Source organism: Oncorhynchus gorbuscha, linkage group LG17, assembly GCF_021184085.1.
Source record: "Oncorhynchus gorbuscha isolate QuinsamMale2020 ecotype Even-year linkage group LG17, OgorEven_v1.0, whole genome shotgun sequence".
Lineage (NCBI taxonomy): Eukaryota > Metazoa > Chordata > Actinopteri > Salmoniformes > Salmonidae > Oncorhynchus > Oncorhynchus gorbuscha.
Window position 1 is genome coordinate 15,995,029 of NC_060189.1, and position 17,719 is coordinate 16,012,747.

Genomic DNA, 17,719 nt, shown 5'->3' on the forward strand with positions numbered 1-17,719 from the left:
TCTCTCTCTCTCTCTCTCTCTCTCTCTCTCTCTCTCTCTCTCTCTCTCTCTCTCTCTCTCTCTCTCTCTCTCTGCATTTCTGTGTTTCTGTCAGGGTTACTGTGTCAAGTTGACATGGTGTGAAAAACACTGTTGTTTTTTCAACCTGGCTGTGTTCCTATTTGACAACATCCACCTGCTTCCACTGTTCATTAAAACCCTCCACAGCAGTTACACTGACGCAGTCAACAGAGTTACTAGTATGGACATTGTGATTTAAGAGTACTTAATGATAAAAGAAGAGATTTAGAAGTAATGTGTGTGTGTGTGTGTGTGTGTTCCATAGCTCCGGAGTTCATGGCTCCTCCTGAGGTGTCGGCGGTGTCATCCTCGTCCCTAAAGGTCGCGTGGAGGTCAGCGCAGGGTCAAGAGGCTAGAGGACAGGTCACTGAATACAGGGTGAACCTGGTCACAGAGCAGAGGTCCAACCCGTACGCACCACCTGTTATCACACAGGTAACATACTTACACAATAAAAAGGTACACATGCTTCTCCCTCATTCCTAGATTCCTAGATTCCTGTCTTGGCCCTAAAATAGATAGACATTCGAAACACCACTACTTCTGCATTCCCTTAGAAAAACACATACAACTTCATTGCACAGATAGGAGTGTTCTCATCGGCTCAAACAATGCATTTTTAAAGTGTACCTATGATGTACATTACAGGCCTCTCTCATCTTGTTAAGTGGGAGAACGTGCACAATTGGTGGCTGACTAAATACTTTTTTGCCCAACTGTTTGTCTAGTCAGCTGTCCCCCGAGGTAGGACTTTCCCTCTGCTTTCTCACTGTCCTCTCTTAACAGGACGCATAATGTCTCCTCGTAACATATTGCTCTGTTCTCGCAGTCTGTGTGTGTGGTGTGTGCTAGAAGATTGTGTTAGCCTGCGGAGCTAAAGCCTAGGCATTAGCTAGGGGAGCGAATAAGTCTCAAGCAAGTTGACACATCTCATGTAAATGCCATTTCGTGGACAATTTTACTCAAAGTAAGTTACAGTAGGGAATGCATACATTTCTGTATGTGTGGGCCCAGCAGGAATCAAACCCACAGCCCTGGCGTTGCAAGCTCCATGCTCTACCAACTGAGCTCCATGCTCTACCAACTGAGCTCCATGCTCTACCAATTGAGCTCCATGCTCTACCAATTGAGCTCCATGCTCTACCAATTGAGCTCCATGCTCTACCAACTGAGCTCCATGCTCTACCAACTGAGCTCTATGCTCTACCAACTGAGCTCCATGCTCTACCAACTGAGCTCCACGCCCTATCAACTGAGCTCCGTGCTCTACCACCTGAGCTCCAGGCTCAACTGAGTTCCATGATCTCCTCCACCTGAGCTCAATGCTCTACCACCTGAGCTCCATGCTCAACTGAGTTCCATGCTCTCCTCCACCCGAGCTCCATACTCTACCACCTGAGCTCCGTGCTCTACCACCTGAGCTCCATAATCTACCACCTGAGCTCCGTGCTCTACCACCTGAGCTCCGTGCTCTACCACCTGAGCTCCATACTCTACCACCTGAACTCCATGCTCTACCAACTGAGCCATACAGGACCACAAGTGTGTGTAGGGGGCCTATAACATCACTCTGATCCTCTGTGTGTGTGTGTGTGTGTCTTTCTTGTCACAGGTGCTGTATGTAGCCAGTCCATCAGAGCATGTGTATGTAGCAGAAGGACTAGAGGCCTACAGGAGATATGACTTCACTGTGACTCTGTGTACCTCACTGGGCTGTGTGACCAGCCTGCCTGCCTCTGGACGAACACTACCTACAGGTACCACATACACACACACACACAAACTGAACACTACCAACTGGTAACCCACTCATTATAACACCAGAGATAAATATCATCCAAATATTTATTTATTTCTACCACACTGCTCAGAAATACTCCAGTATACTCCAGCAGTACTGCTATACTCCCATACAGTGTCTCTGTTTATGGAGTTGTAGATCATGATTGTTGCTGGTTAAACCTGACCACATGTGTGTATTGTCCCAGTTATGGAGGTGTATAATAGCAGGTCAGTTACATATTAAGAGACTATAATGGAGTGTGTCTGTCAGGGAACAAACTACCTCTGAATGGGAGAGGGGGATGGAAAGAAAGCAAAGAAGGGAGAGAAAAAGGAAAGAGAAAACAAGAAATAGGGAGAGAGTGAAGAAGCAAAGAAGAGAGTGAGGGAGAGAGAAGAGAGTGAGGGAGAGAGAAGAGAGTGGGGGAGAGAGAAGAGAGTGAGGGAGAGGGAAGAGAGTGAGGTAGAGGGAAGAGAGTGAGGGAGAGAAGAGAGTGAGGGAGGGAAGAGAGTGAGGGAGAGGGAAGAGTGAGGGAGAGGGAAGAGAGTGAGGGAGAGGGAAGAGAGTGAGGAAGAGGGAAGAGAGTGAGGGAGAGAGAAGAGAGTGAGGGAGAGGGAAGAGAGTGAGGGAGGGAAGAGAGTGAGGGAGGGAAGAGAGTGAGGGAGAGGGAAGAGAGTGAGGGAGGGAAGAGAGTGAGGTATAGGGAAGAGAGTGAGGGAGGGAAGAGAGTGAGGGAGGGAAGAGAGTGAGGTATAGGGAAGAGAGTGAGGGAGAGAGAAGAGAGTGAGGGAGAGAGAAGAGAGTGGGGGAGAGAGAAGAGAGTGAGGGAGAGGGAAGAGAGTGAGGAAGAGGGAAGAGAGTGAGGGAGAGAGAAGAGAGTGAGGGAGAGGGAAGAGAGTGAGGGAGGGAAGAGAGTGAGGGAGGGAAGAGAGTGAGGGAGAGGGAAGAGAGTGAGGGAGAGGGAAGAGAGTGAAGAAGCAAAGAAGAGAGTGAGGGAGAGAGAAGAGAGTGAGGGAGAGGGAAGAGAGTGAGGGAGAGGGAAGAGAGTGAGGGAGAGGGAAGAGAGTGAGGGAGAGGGAAGAGAGTGAAGAAGCAAAGAAGAGAGTGAGTGAGGGAGAGAGAAGAGAGTGAGGGAAGAGAGTGAAGAAGCAAAGAAGAGAGTGAGGGAGAGAGAAGAGAGTGAGGGAGAGAAGAGAGTGAGGGAGAGGGAAGAGAGTGAGGTATAGGGAAGAGAGTGAGTGAGAGAGAAGAGAGTGAGGGAGAGAGAAGAGAGTGAGGGAGAGAGAAGAGAGTGAGGGAGAGGGAAGAGAGTGAGGGAGAGAGAAGAGAGTGAGGGAGAGGAAGAGAGTGAGGTATAGGGAAGAGAGTGAGGGAGAGAGAAGAGAGTGAGGGAGAGAGAAGAGATTGAGGGAGAGAGAAGAGAGTGAGGGAGAGGGATGACAGGGTTCACACACACACATACACACACATACATTCACACATACACACTCACACACACAAACACACTCACACAGACGTTCACATACATACACACATATACACATACACTCACACATACATGCACTCAATCACGCACTCACTCACACACTTACTCACTCACATATTAAAACACTCACATATATTCAAACACTCACTAGCCTCTTGACCCCGCGCTGACCTCCACGCGACCTTTAGGGACGAGGATGACACCGCCAACACCTCAGGAGGAGCCACGATCTCCGGAGCTATGGAACACACACACGCACACACACACACATGCACTCACTAAATTCACTCACTCAGTATTTCAGTCGAGACACTGGCGTAACCAGGGGGGAAATTCATTGTACACGGCAGTAAAAACAATTTACTGTTAATTACAGGGAGAAAAATGTGGCATAGCGCACACTCCCTGTTGGCCATGAATCATACACACACACACACACACACACACTGTTACACACATACATTCTGTCATTCTGTGCGGGCCACTGCCATAGATTTATTACCAATATGGAAGTAGGATGAATTAGCCTTCTTTTTTAATAACTGAGACACAAATCACTGGGCCTGGGACGAGCTCTAATTGATCAGCTTTGTGTGATGGGCACACACACACACAGTGCCGCCGCACAGCTCTAACATATGGTCTGGGCTGACACACACGACCCGCACACATATTCATCCATATGCTCACATATGTTCACCGGTTGGTCCGTTTCTATTCCGTTTGTTACTTTGTTTGTGTGTTTTGTTTACGTCTTGAAGATGTGAGAATGTGTTTCTCTCACGTGCAGGAATACAGCATGCTTTAACATATTCATACACATCATGTTGTTGGTTTCCACTTCATTTAAATGATTCCGAGGTTTTTAAATGTAGAAATCTAGATTATGTGGCATTTTTTGTGTTTTAAACTGTACAGTCACAAAATCACTATCATATTGTGTTTAGGAATGAACATGTTTATATCTATTGTTCAACAGCCTTAACCCTAATTTTTCGATTGATACACTGGTGCGTCAATCTAAGTAACATAATGAAAAAATCCAGATCAAAATCCGTCCGCATCTGGGGTGAAAGGTGACAGAGGTAGAGCGGTGTTTGTCAGACCAGAAGACATCTGGGGTGAAAGGTGACAGAGGTAGAGCGGTGTTTGTCAGACCAGAAGACATCTGGGGTGAAAGGTGACAGAGCTAGAGCGGTGTTTGTCAGACCAGAAGACATCTGGGGTGAAAGGTGACAGAGCTAGAGCGGTGTTTGTCAGACCAGAAGACATCTGGGGTGAAAGGTGACAGAGCTAGAGCGGTGTTTGTCAGACCAGAATACATCTGGGGTGAAAGGTGACAGAGCTAGAGCGGTGTTTGTCGATAATCGGTCTTCTCACAAAAACATCTGTAGTTCTACATCTGTTTTCTACGTTTATTTATCCTACAGTTCTGACTTTGTGTACAGGGAGAATATTGTAAGAGCGGCCCATGTTCTGCTTTCTGTCACATTTCAGAAGTGCTGAACATGTGCCGTTGTAGTCGGAAGTTTACATACACTTCGGTTGGAGTCATTAAAACTCGTTTTTCAACCACTACATACAATTGCTTGTTAACAAACTATAGTTTTGGCAGGTCGGTTAGGACATCTACTTTGTGCACGACACAAGTCATTTTTCCAACAATTGTTTACAGGCAGATTATTTCACTGTATCACAATTCCAGTGGGTCAGAAGTTTACATACACTAAGTTGACTGTGCCTTTAAACAGCTTGGGAAATTATGTCGTCATGGCTTTAGAAGCTTCTGATAGGCTAATTGACATCTTTTGAGTCAAATGGAGGTGTACCTGTGGATGTATTTTAAGGCCTACCTTGCTTGACATCATGGGAAAATCCAAAGAAATCAGCTAAGAAAAAAATTGTAGACCTCCACAAGTCTGGTTCATCCTTAGGAACAATTTCCAATTGCCTGAAGGTAACACGTTCATCTGTACAAAAAATAGTACACAAGTATAAACACCATGGGACCACATAGCCGTCATACCGCTCAGGAAGGAGACACGTTCTGTCTCCTAGAGATGAACGTACTTTGGTGCGAAAAGTGCAAATCAATCCCAGAGCAACAGCGAAGGACCTTGTGAAGATGCTGGAGAAAACAAAGTATCTATATCCTCAGTAAAACGAGTCCTATATCGACACAGCAAGGTTGAAGCCACTGCTCCAAAACCACCATAAAAAAGCCAGACTATGGTTTACAACTGCAAGTGGGGACAAAGATCGTACTTTTTTGAAAAATTATTAAACAAAAATAGAACTGTTTGGTCATAATGACCATCGTTGTGTTTGGAGGAAAAAGGGGGAGGCTTGCAAGCCGAAGAACACCATCCCAACCGTGAAGCACGGGGGTGGCAGCATCATGTTGTGGGGGTGCTTTGCTGCAGGAGGGACTGGTGCACTTCACAAAATAGATAGCTTCATGAGGTGGGAAAATTACGTGGATATATTAAAGCAACTTCTCAAGACATTAGTCAGGAAGTTAAAGCTTGGTCGCAAATGGGTCTTCCAAATGGACAATGACCCCAAGCATACTTCCACAGTTGTGGCAAAATTGCTTAAGGACAACAAAGTTGAGGTATTGGAGTAGCCATCACAAAGCCCTGACCTCAATCCTATACAATATTTGAGGGCAGAACTGAAAAAGCATGTGCGAGCAAGGAGGCCTTACAAACCTGACTCAGCTCTGTCAGGAGAAATGGGCCAAAATTCACCCAACTTATTGTGGGAAGCTTGTGGAAGGCTACCCAAAACGTTTGACCCAATTTAAAGGCAATGCTACCAAATACTAATTGAGTGTATGTAAACTTGTGACCCACTGGGAATGTGATGAAAGAAATAAAAGCTGAAATAAATCATTCTCTCTAATATTATTCTGACATTTCACATTGTTAAAATATAGTGGTGATCCTAACTGACCTAAGGAATTGTGAAAAACTGAGTTTAAATCAAATCAAACCAAATCAAATCCAATTTATTTATATAGCCCTTCGTACATCAGCTGATATCTCAAAGTGCTGTACAGAAACCCAGCCTAAAACCCCAAACAGCAAGCAATGCAGGTGTAGAAGCACGGTGGCTAGGAAAAACTCCCTAGAAAGGCCAAAACCCAGAAAGAAACCTAGAGAGGAACCAGGCTATGTGGGGTGGCCAGTCCGCTTCTGGCTGTGCCGGGTGGAGATTATAACAGAACATGGCCAAGATGTTCAAATGTTCATAAATGACCAGCATGGTCGAATAATAACAAGGCAGAACAGTTGAAACTGGAGCAGCAGCACAGTCAGGTGGACTGGGGACAGCAAGGAGTCATCGTGTCAGGTAGTCCTGGGGCACGGTCCTAGGGCTCAGGTCCTCAGAGAGAGAGAAAGAAAGAGAGAATTAGAGAGAGCATATGTGGGGTGCCCAGTCCTCTTCTGGCTGTGCCGGGTGGAGATTATAACAGAACATGGCCAAGATGTTCAAATGTTCATAAATGACCAGCATGGTCGAATAATAGTAAGGCAGAACAGTTTAAACTGGAGCAGCAGCATGGCCAGGTGGACTGGGGACAGCAAGGAGTCATCGTGTCAGGTAGTCCTGGGGCATGGTCCTAGGGCTCAGGTCAGTTGAAACTGGAGCAGCAGCATGGCCAGGTGGACTGGGGACAGCAAGGAGTCATCGTGTCAGGTAGTCCTGGGGCATGGTCCTAGGGCTCAGGTCCTCCGAGAGAGAGAAATAAAGAAGGAGAGAATTAGAGAACGCACACTTAGATTCACACAGGACACCGAATAGGACAGGAGAAGTACTCCAGATATAACAAACTAACCCTAGCCCCCCGACACAAACTACTGCAGCATAAATAATAATAATAATATAATATAAATATATGCCATTTAGCAGACGCCCCAAAGCGACTTACAGTCATGTGTGCAACATTCTACTGCAGCATAAATACTGGCTAGGCTGAGACAGGAGGGGACAGGAGACACTGTGGCCCCATCCAAGGACACCCCCGGACAGGGCCAAACAGGAAGGATATAACCCCACCCACTTTGCCAAAGCACAGCGCCCACACCACTAGACGGATATCTTCAACCATCAACTTACCATCCTGAGACAAGGCTGAGTAAAGTCCACAAAGATCTCCGCCACGGCACAACCCAAGGGGGGGGGGGGGCGCCAACCCAGACAGGATGACCACAACAGTGAATCAACCCACTCAGGTGACGCACCCCCTGCAGGGACGGCATGAGAGAGCCCCAGTAAGCCAGTGACTCAGCCCCTGTAATAGGGTTAGAGGCAGAGAATCCCAGTGGAAAGAGGGGAACCGGCCAGGCAGAGACAGCAAGGGCGGTTTGTTGCTCCAGAGCCGTTCCGTTCACCTTCCCACTCCTGGGCCAGACTACACTCAATCATATGACCCACTGAAGAGATGAGTCTTCAGTAAAGACTTAAAGGTTGAGACCAAGTTTGCGTCTCTGACATGGGTAGGTAGACCGTTCCATAAAAGTGGAGCTCTATAGGAGAAAGCCCTGTCTCCAGCTGTTTGCTTAGAAATTCTAGGGACAATTAGGAGGCCTGCGTCTTGTGACCGTAGCGTACGTGTAGGTATGTACGGCAGGACCAAATCAGAGAGATAGGTAGGAGCAAGCCGATGTAATGCTTTGTAGGTTAGCAGTAAAACCTTGAAATCAGCCCTTGCTTTGACAGGAAGCCAGTGTAGAGAGGCTAGCACTGGAGTAATATGATCAAATTTTTGGGTTCTAGTCAGAATTCTAGCAGCCGTATTTAGCACTAACTGAAGTTTATTTAGTGCTTTATCCGGGTAGCCGGAAAGTAGAGCATTGCAGTAGTCTAACCTAGAAGTGACAAAAGCATGGATGAATTTTTCTGCATCATTTTTGGACAGAAAGTTTCTGATTTTTGCAATATTACGTCGATGGAAAAAAGCTTTCCATCGAAATGGTCTTGATATGTTCTTCAAAAGAGAGATCAGGGTCCAGAGTAACGCCGAGGTCCTTCACAGTTTTATTTGAGACGACTGTACAACCATTAAGATTAATTGTCAGATTCAACAGAAGATCTCTTTGTTTCTAGGGACCTAGAACAAGCATCTCTGTTTTGTCCGAGTTTAATAGTAGAAAGTTTGCAGCCATCCACTTCCTTATGTCTGAAACACATGCTTCTAGCGAGGGCAATTTTGGGGCTTCACCATGTTTCATTGAAATGTACAGCTGTGTGTCATCCTCATAGCAATGAAAGTTAACATTATGTTTCCGAATGACATCACCAAGAGGTAAAATATATAGTGAAAACAATAGTGGTCCTAAAACGGAACCTTGAGGAACACCGAAATTTACAGTTGATTTGTCAGAGGACAAACCATTCACAGAGACAAACTGATATCTTTCCGACAGATAAGATCTAAACCAGGCCAGAACATGTCCGTGTAGACCAATTTGGGTTTCCAATCTCTCCAAAAGAATGTGGTGATCGATGGTATCAAAAGCAGCACTAAGGTCTAGGAGCACGAGGACAGATGCAGAGCCTCGGTCCGATGCCATTAAAATGTCATTTACCACCTTCACAAGTGCCGTCTCAGTGCTATGATGGGGTCTAAAACCAGACTGAAGTATTTCGTATACATTGTTTGTCTTCAGGAAGGAAGTGAGTTGCTGCGCAACAGCCTTCTCTACAATTTTTGAGAGGAATGGAAGATTCGATATAGGCCGATAGTTTTTTATATTTTCTGGGTCAAGGTTTGGCTTTTTCAAGAGAGGCTTTATTACTGCCACTTTAAGTGAGTTTGGTACATATCCAGTGGATAGAGAGCCATTTATTATGTTCAACATAGGAGGGCCAAGCACAGGAAGCAGCTCTTTCAGTAGTTTAGTTGGAATAGGGTCCAGTATGCAGCTTGAAGGTTTAGAGGCCATGATTATTTTCATCATTGTGTCAAGAGATATAGTACTAAAACACTTGAGCGTCTCTCTTGATCCTAGGTCCTGGCAGAGTCGTGCAGACTCAGGACAACTGAGGTTTGGAGGAATACGCAGGTTTAAAGAGGAGTCCATAATTTGCTTTCTAATAATCATAATCTTTTCCTCAAAGAAGTTCATGAATTTATCACTGCTAAACTGAAAGTCATCCTCTCTTGGGGAATGCTGCTTTTTAGTTAGCTTTGCGACAGTATCAAAAAGGAATTTCGGATTGTTCTTATTTTCCTCAATTAAGTTAGAAAAATAGGATGATCGAGCAGCAGTAAGGGCTCTTCGGTACTGCACGGTACCGTCTTTCCAAGCTAGTCGGAAGACTTCCAGTTTGGTGTGGCGCCATTTCCATTCCAATTTTCTGGAAGCTTGCTTCAGAGCTCAGGTATTTTCTGTGTACCAGGGAGCTAGTTTCTTATGAGAAATGTTTTTAGTTTTTAGGGGTGCAACTGCATCTAGGGTATTGCGCAAGATTAAATTGAGATCCTCAGTTAGGTGGTTAACTGATTTTTGTCCTCTGGCGTCCTTGGGTAGGCAGAGGGAGTCTGGAAGGGCATCAAGGAATCTTTGTGTTGTCTGTGAATTTATAGCACGACTTTTGATGGTCCTTGGTTGGGGTCTGAGCAGATTATTTGTTGCAATTGCAAATGTAATAAAATGGTGGTCCGATAGTCCAGGATTATGAGGAAAAACATTAAGATCCACAACATTTATTCCATGGGACAAAACTAGGTCCAGCGTATGACTGTGACAGTGAGTGGGTCCAGAGACATTTTGGACAAAACCCACTGAGTCGATGATGGCTCCGAAAGCCTTTTGGAGTGGGTCTGTGGACTTTTCCATGTGAATATTAAAGTCACCAAAGATTAGAATATTATCTGCTATGACTACAAGGTCCGATAGGAATTCAGGGAACTCAGTGAGAAATGCTGTATATGGCCCAGGAGGCCTGTAAACAGTAGCTATAAAAAGTGATTTAGTAGGCTGCATAGATTTCATGACTAGAAGCTCAAAAGATGAAAACATCATTTTTTTTTTTGTAAATTGAAATTTGCTATCGTAAATGTTAGCAACACCTCCGCCTTTGCGGGATGCACGGGGATATGGTCACTAGTGTAGCCAGGAGGTTAGGCCTCATTTAACACAGTAAATTAATCAGGCTTAAGCCATGTTTCAGTCAGGCCAATCACATCAAGATTATGATCAGTGATTAGTTCATTGACTATAATTGCCTTTGAAGTAAGGGATCTAACATTAAGTAGCCATATTTTGAGATGTGAGGTATCATGATCTCTTTCAGTAATGACTGGAATGGAGGTGGTCTTTATCCTAGTGAGATTGCTAGGCGAACACCGCCATGTTTAGTTTTGCCCAACCTAGGTCGAGGCACAGACACGGTCTCAATGGCGATAGCTGAGCTGACTACACTGACTGTGCTAGTGGCAGACTCCACTATGCTGGCAGGCTGGCTAACAGCCTGCTCCCTGGCCTGCACCCTATTTCATTGTGGAGCTAGAGGAGTTAGAGCCCTGTCTATGTTGGTTGATAAGATGAGAGCACCCCTCCAGCTAGGATGGAGTCCGTCACTCCTCAGCAGGCCAGGCTTGGTCCTGTTTGTGGGTGAGTCCCAGAAAGAGGGCCAATTATCTACAAATCTTTTGGGAGGGGCAGAAAACAGTTTTCAACCAGCGATTGAGTTGTGAGACTCTGCTGTAGAGCTCATCACTCAAATCAAATCAAATGTTATTTGTCACATACACATGGTTAGCAGATGTTAATGCGAGTGTAGCGAAATGCTTGTGCTTCTAGTTCCGACAATGCAGTGATAACCAACAAGTAATCTAACTAACAATTCCAAAACTACTGTCTTATACACAGTGTAAGGGGATAAGGAATATGTACATAAGGATATATGAATGAGTGATGGTACAGAGCAGCATACAGTAGATGGTATCGAGTACAGTATATACATATGAGATGAGTGTGTAGACAAAGTAAACAAAGTGGCATAGTTAAAGTGGCTAGTGATACATGTATTAAATAAGGATGCAGTCGATGATGTAGAGTACAGTATATACATATGCATATGAGATGAATAATGTAGGGTAAGTAACATTATATAAGGTAGCATTGTTTAAAGTGGCTAGTGATATATTTACATCATTTCCCATCAATTCCCATTATTAAAATGGCTGGAGTTGGTTCAGTGTCAATGACAGTGTGTTGGCAGCAGCCACTCAATGTTAGTGGTGGCTGTTTAACAGTCTGATGGCCTTGAGATAGAAGCTGTTTTTCAGTCTCTCGGTCCCAGCTTTGATGCACCTGTACTGACCTCGCCTTCTGGATGATAGCGGGGTGAACAGGCAGTGGTTCGGGTGGTTGATGTCCTTGATGATCTTTATGGCCTTCCTGTAACAACGGGTGGTGTAGGTGTCCTGGAGGGCAGGTAGTTTGCCCCTGGTGATGCGTTGTGCAGTTCTCACTACCCTCTGGAGAGCCTTACGGTTGAGGGCGGAGCAGTTGCCGTACCAGGCGGTGATACAGCCCGCCAGGATGCTCTCGATTGTGCATCTGTAGAAGTTTGTGAGTGCTTCTGGTGACAAGCCAAATTTCTTCAGCCTCCTGAGGTTGAATAGGCGCTGCTGCGCCTTCTTCACGACGCTGTCAGTGTGAGTGGACCAATTCAGTTTGTGTGTGATGTGTATGCCGAGGAACTTAAAACTAGCTACCCTCTCCACTACTGTTCCATCGATGTGGATAGGGGGGAGTTCCCTCTGCTGTTTTCTGAAGTCCACAATCATCTCCTTTTTGTTGACGTTGAGTGTGAGGTTATTTTCCTGACACCACACTCCGAGGGCCCTCACCTCCTCCCTGTAGGCCGTCTCATCGTTGTTGGTAATCAAGCCTACCACTGTTGTGTCGTCCGCAAACTTGATGATTGAGTTGGAGGCGTGCGTGGCCACGCAGTCGTGGGTGAACAGGGAGTACAGGAGAGGGCTCAGAACGCACCCTTGTGGGGCCCCCGTGTTGAGGATCAGCGGGGAGGAGATGTTGTTGCCTACCCTCACCACCTGGGGGCGGCCCGTCAGGAAGTCCAGTACCCAGTTGCACAGGGCGGGGTCGAGGCCCAGGGTCTCGAGCTTGATGACGAGTTTGGAGGGTACTATGGTGTTGAATGCCGAGCTGTAGTCGATGAACAGCATTCTCACATAGGTATTCCTTTTGTCCAGGTGGGTTAGGGCAGTGTGCAGTGTGGTTGAGATTGCATCGTCTGTGGACCTATTTGGGCGGTAAGCAAATTGGAGTGGGTCTAGGGTGTCAGGTAGGGTGGAGGTGATATGGTCCTTGACTAGTCTCTCAAAGCACTTCATGATGACGGAAGTGAGTGCTACGGGGCGGTAGTCATTTAGCTCAGTTACCTTAGCTTTCTTGAGAACAGGAACAATGGTGGCCCTCTTGAAGCATGTGGGAACAGCAGACTGGTATAGGGATTGATTGAATATGTCCGTAAACACACCGGCCAGCTGGTCTGCGCATGCTCTGAGGGCGCGGCTGGGGATGCCGTCTGGGCCTGCAGCCTTGCGAGGGTTAACACGTTTAAATGTCTTACTCACCTCGGTTGCAGTGAAGGAGAGACCGCATGTTTTCGTTGCAGGCCGTGTCAGGGGCACTGTATTGTCCTCAAAGCGGGCAAAAAAGTTATTTAGTCTGCCTGGGAGCAAGACATCCTGGTCCGTGACTGGGCTGGGTTCCTTCTTGTAGTCCGTGATTGACTGTAGACCCTGCCACATGCCTCTTGTGTCTGAGCCATTGAATTGAGAACTTTGTCTCTGTACTGGCGCTTAGCTTGTTTAATATCCTTGCGGAGGGAATAGCTGCATTGTTTATATTCGGACATGTTACCAGACACCTTGCCCTGATTAAAAGCAGTGGTTCGCGCTTTCAGTTTCATGCGAATGCTGCCATCAATCCACGGTTTCTGGTTTGGGAATGTTTTTATCGTTGCTATGGGAACGACATCTTCGACGCACGTTCTAATGAACTCGCACACCGAATCAGCGTATTTGTCAATATTTCCATCTGACGCAATACGAAACATGTCCCAGTCCACGTGATGGAAGCAGTCTTGGAGTGTAGAGTCAGCTTGTTCTGACCAGCGTTGGACAGACCTCAGCGTGGGAGCCTCTTGTTTTAATTTCTGCCTGTAGGCAGGGATCAGCAAAATGGAGTCGTGGTCAGCTTTTCCGAAAGGGGGGCGGGGCAGGGCCTTTAATGCGTCGCGGCAGTTAGAGTAACAATGATCCAAGGTTTTACCACCCCTGGTTGCGCAATCGATATGCTGATAAAATTTAGGGAGTCTTGTTTTCAGATTAGCTTTGTTAAAATCCCCAGCTACAATGAATGCAGCCTCCGGATAAATGGTTTCCAGTTTGCAAAGAGTTAAATAAAGTTCGTTCAGAGCAATCGATGTGTCTGCTTGGGGGGGATATATACGGCTGTGATTATAATCGAAGAGAATTCTCTTGGAAGATAATGCGAGGGGGCCAGAGACAATTACTCGATGCCGACACATCTTTCTAGCTGATATGCATGCAGAAGCTATGTTGCGCTTGGTGATCTCTGACTGTTTCATCCTAACATCGTTGGTGCCGACGTGGAAAACAATATCTCTATACTCTCTACACTCGCCAGTTTTAGCTTTAGCCAGCACCATCTTCAGATTAGCCTTAACGTCGGTAGCCCTGACCCCTGGTAAACAGTGTATGATCGCTGGATGATTCGTTTTAAGTCTAATACTACGGGTAATGGAGTCGCCAATGACTAGAGTTTTCAATTTGTCAGAGCTAATGGTGGGAAGCTTCGGCGTCTCAGACCCCGTAACGGGAGGAGTAGAGACCAGAGAAGACTCGGCCTCTGACTCCGACCCGCTGCTTAATGGGGAAAACCGGTTGAAAGTTTGTGTCGGCTGAATGAGCGACACCGGTTGAGCTTTCCTACAGCATTTGCTTCCAGAAACCGTGAGAAAGTTGTCCGGCTGTGGGGACTGTGCCAGGGGATTTATACTACTATCTGTACTTACTGGTGGCACAGATGCGGTTTCATCCTTTCCTACACTGAAATTACCCTTGCCTAACGATTGCGTCTGAAGCTGGGCTTGTAGCACAGCTATCCTCGCCGTAAGGCGAGTACAGCGACTACAATTAGAATGCATCATGTTAATGTTACTACTTAGCTTCGGCTGTTGGAGGTCCTGACAAATCGTGTCCAGATAAAGCGTCCGGAGTGAAAAAGTTGAGGAAAAAATAAATAAATATATGAACAGTAATTAAAAAGTGAAAACCGTAAAGTTGTCAGGTAGCAAAATAGGTTGGCAACAAAACGCACAGCAACTCGAAAACAAGCCTGCAAGTTGTGACCGGAAATGACGTAAAGAAACAGACCAGTCTGGTGTTTGGCTAACATGTACGTAAACTTCCGACTTCAACTATAGTTAATGTATTGTTTAGTGTTGTGCAGTTTCTTTGCTGACTTGCATCTAAAATAATTTTGGGGAATTTGGCCCACCAAGATTTACATTCTAAAATCGCCACAGAGTATGAACCCCCCAACCCCCCGGCTTAGACTCTGAAGAATGGATTGTAGTTAGACATTCTGCACATTGTAACACACACAGACAAACGAATACACACACACTCACACACACGCAGACAGACAAACGAACCCAACCTGTTGGTTTGGAGCATCCAAGACTGTCTGTGCCATTACCCATGTTGTGATTGTCTTGTGCCAGACCTTAATGTTGATGATAGCCATTTATCCATCCTTTACCCAGGCTTTTACGACTGTTTAGACACACAATCCACATATTACCCAGACACACCATTACACAGAATAACCATCTGTCCAGATGGAGGAGACGGCATCTGCTTAGATGCTTTTATCTCACTCAAATTCTATTTGATTCTGTCAATACACACATCCACCCACAGTAAATTAACCTGGTTGGTCTTAGAGAGGAGTGAGTTGTGGGGTGTGGTGTGTAAACAGTAAGTAAAGGACCTTAATGGTTACGGAGTAGAACATTATTTTGGCGTCTCCCAAAGCAGTCTGGGATAAGAATGCAGACAGAGGAGAATAAAGAGTATTGCTCAACCCCCCCCCCCCCCTCTCTCTTTCTCTCTCGCTTCATCTCTTCTTAACTCCCTCCAACTTTCAGTGGAAACTTTCCGTGTCTCCCTTATATAAAGTGTGTTTTGCACATAATTAAGAATTTCTTATACATATTTAAAGGAATTTCACCAGATTACATTTCCTTATGTAACTCTAAATCTAAAAATGAATTAAATTAGGAGGAAGAAAGATGTAAGGATGTCTGCATGCGTGTGTGTGAGTCTGTGTGTGTAAAGCCCACAGCACTCCTCCAGAGCAGACTCTCACCACCAGAGCAGACTCTCACCACCAGAGCAGACTCTCACCACCAGAGCAGACTCTCACCACCAGAGCAGACTCTCACCACCAGAGCAGACTCTCACCACCAGAGCAGATTCTCACCACCAGAGCAGATTCTCACCACCAGAGCAAACTCTCACCACCGGAGCAGACTGTCACCACCAGAGCAAACTCTCACCACATGGTATTGATCAGGTTGGATTGTGAATCAGTTGCTGACGGTAATGTTTAATGTATCCTACATCCATAAAGACTTGCTCTACAAGCCTAGCCAGCCCCTACCACACACACACACACACACACACACACACACACACACACACACACACACACACACACACACACACACACACACACACACACACACACACAGACACAGACACAGACACACAGACACAGACACAGACACAGACACAGACACACACGGCACATAGACGTGTATCCATATGCATATTTCTCTCCTTGGGAAGCCTGGGGATAATTATTATGCATAAATCAATAGTTGTGCTGCTCCAGAGATATATTTCAGCGGTATTACAGTGCATGTAGACTGGGGATGATCCGAAGGCCCATAAAGGATGTCAGCTAGTGTAAAAACACAAAACACTCCTCCGGGCCTGATAATTGTTTCCAAGAAGTGTGTGTGCGTGTGTGTGTCTGCCCTGGGAGCGCTGTGGTGATTTAGCTGCTTCATTAACATGTTGAAGGCAATATTAACCTTAGTGTTGGACTGTTAACCTTGTTGTCAGAGCGTCATAGAGTGGCGAGGGGGCAGAGAGGATGACAGGAGGAGAGGAGAGACCAAGTGGCTTTTATCAACCCTTATGTGGCTGCCTCGTGGTAAATACATGACAGCATATTAGCATCGCACAGTAGTCACTCACATATATACACACACACACACACACACACACACACACACACACACACACACACACACACACACACACACACACACACACACACACACACACACACACACACACACACACACACACACACACACACACACACACACACACACACACACACACACACACACACACACACACATTTTTTTCATGGTGCTCAAGACACCTGTGTGATTCACCCCTGTCTGAGTGGACTAATCCATGGCGGAGGCCACGGGCCACGGGGAGGGCACAGTCCATCACAAGACACCTATCTGATTCACCCCTGTCTGAGTGGACTAATCCATGGCGGAGGCCACGGGGAGGGTACAGTCCATCACAAGACACCTGTCTGATTCACGCCTGTCTGAGTGGACTAATCCATGGCGGAGGCCACGGGGAGGGCACAGTCCATCACAAGACACCTGTCTGATTCACCCCTGTCTGAGTGGACTCATCCATGGCGGAGGCCACGGGGAGGGTACAGTCCATCACAAGACACCTGTCTGATTCACGCCTGTCTGAGTGGACTCATCCATGGCGGAGGCCACGGGGAGGGCACAGTCCATCACAAGACACCTGTCTGATTCACGCCTGTCTGAGTGGACTCATCCATGGCGGAGGCCACGGGGAGGGCACAGTCCATCACAAGACACCTGTCTGATTCACGCCTGTCTGAGTGGACTCATCCATGGCGGAGGCCACGGGGAGGGCACAGTCCATCACAAGACACCTGTGTGATTCACGCCTGTCTGAGTGGACTAATCCATGGCGGAGGCCACGGGGAGGGTACAGTCCATCACAAGACACCTGTCTGATTCACCCCTGTCTGTCTGAGTGGACTAATCCATGGCGGAGGCCACGGGGAGGGCACAGTCCATCACAAGACACTAGATACTGAAATTGTATATGGTTATATTATGTAAAACCAAATGGTGCAACACTAATAAATCTAATATTATTTGATAAGAAATGCGCTTTCTCCCTCGTTGGATAAGGTCGCTGTCCGCGGTTCTGAAACACAACCTTCAGTACACCGTAGAAT

General features: G+C 46.4%; 1 protein-coding gene across 1 annotated transcript in view; it reads left to right on the top strand.

Moving 5' to 3' along the window:
- The window catches only part of LOC124001293 (usherin-like), a 471,917-nt gene that overhangs the window by 160,843 nt on the left and 293,355 nt on the right, over positions 1-17,719 (top strand). Inside the window, 2 exon segments of the mRNA XM_046307964.1 lie at positions 326-495; positions 1,673-1,817. Of these exon segments, the coding sequence (XP_046163920.1) occupies positions 326-495; positions 1,673-1,817 (315 nt within the window).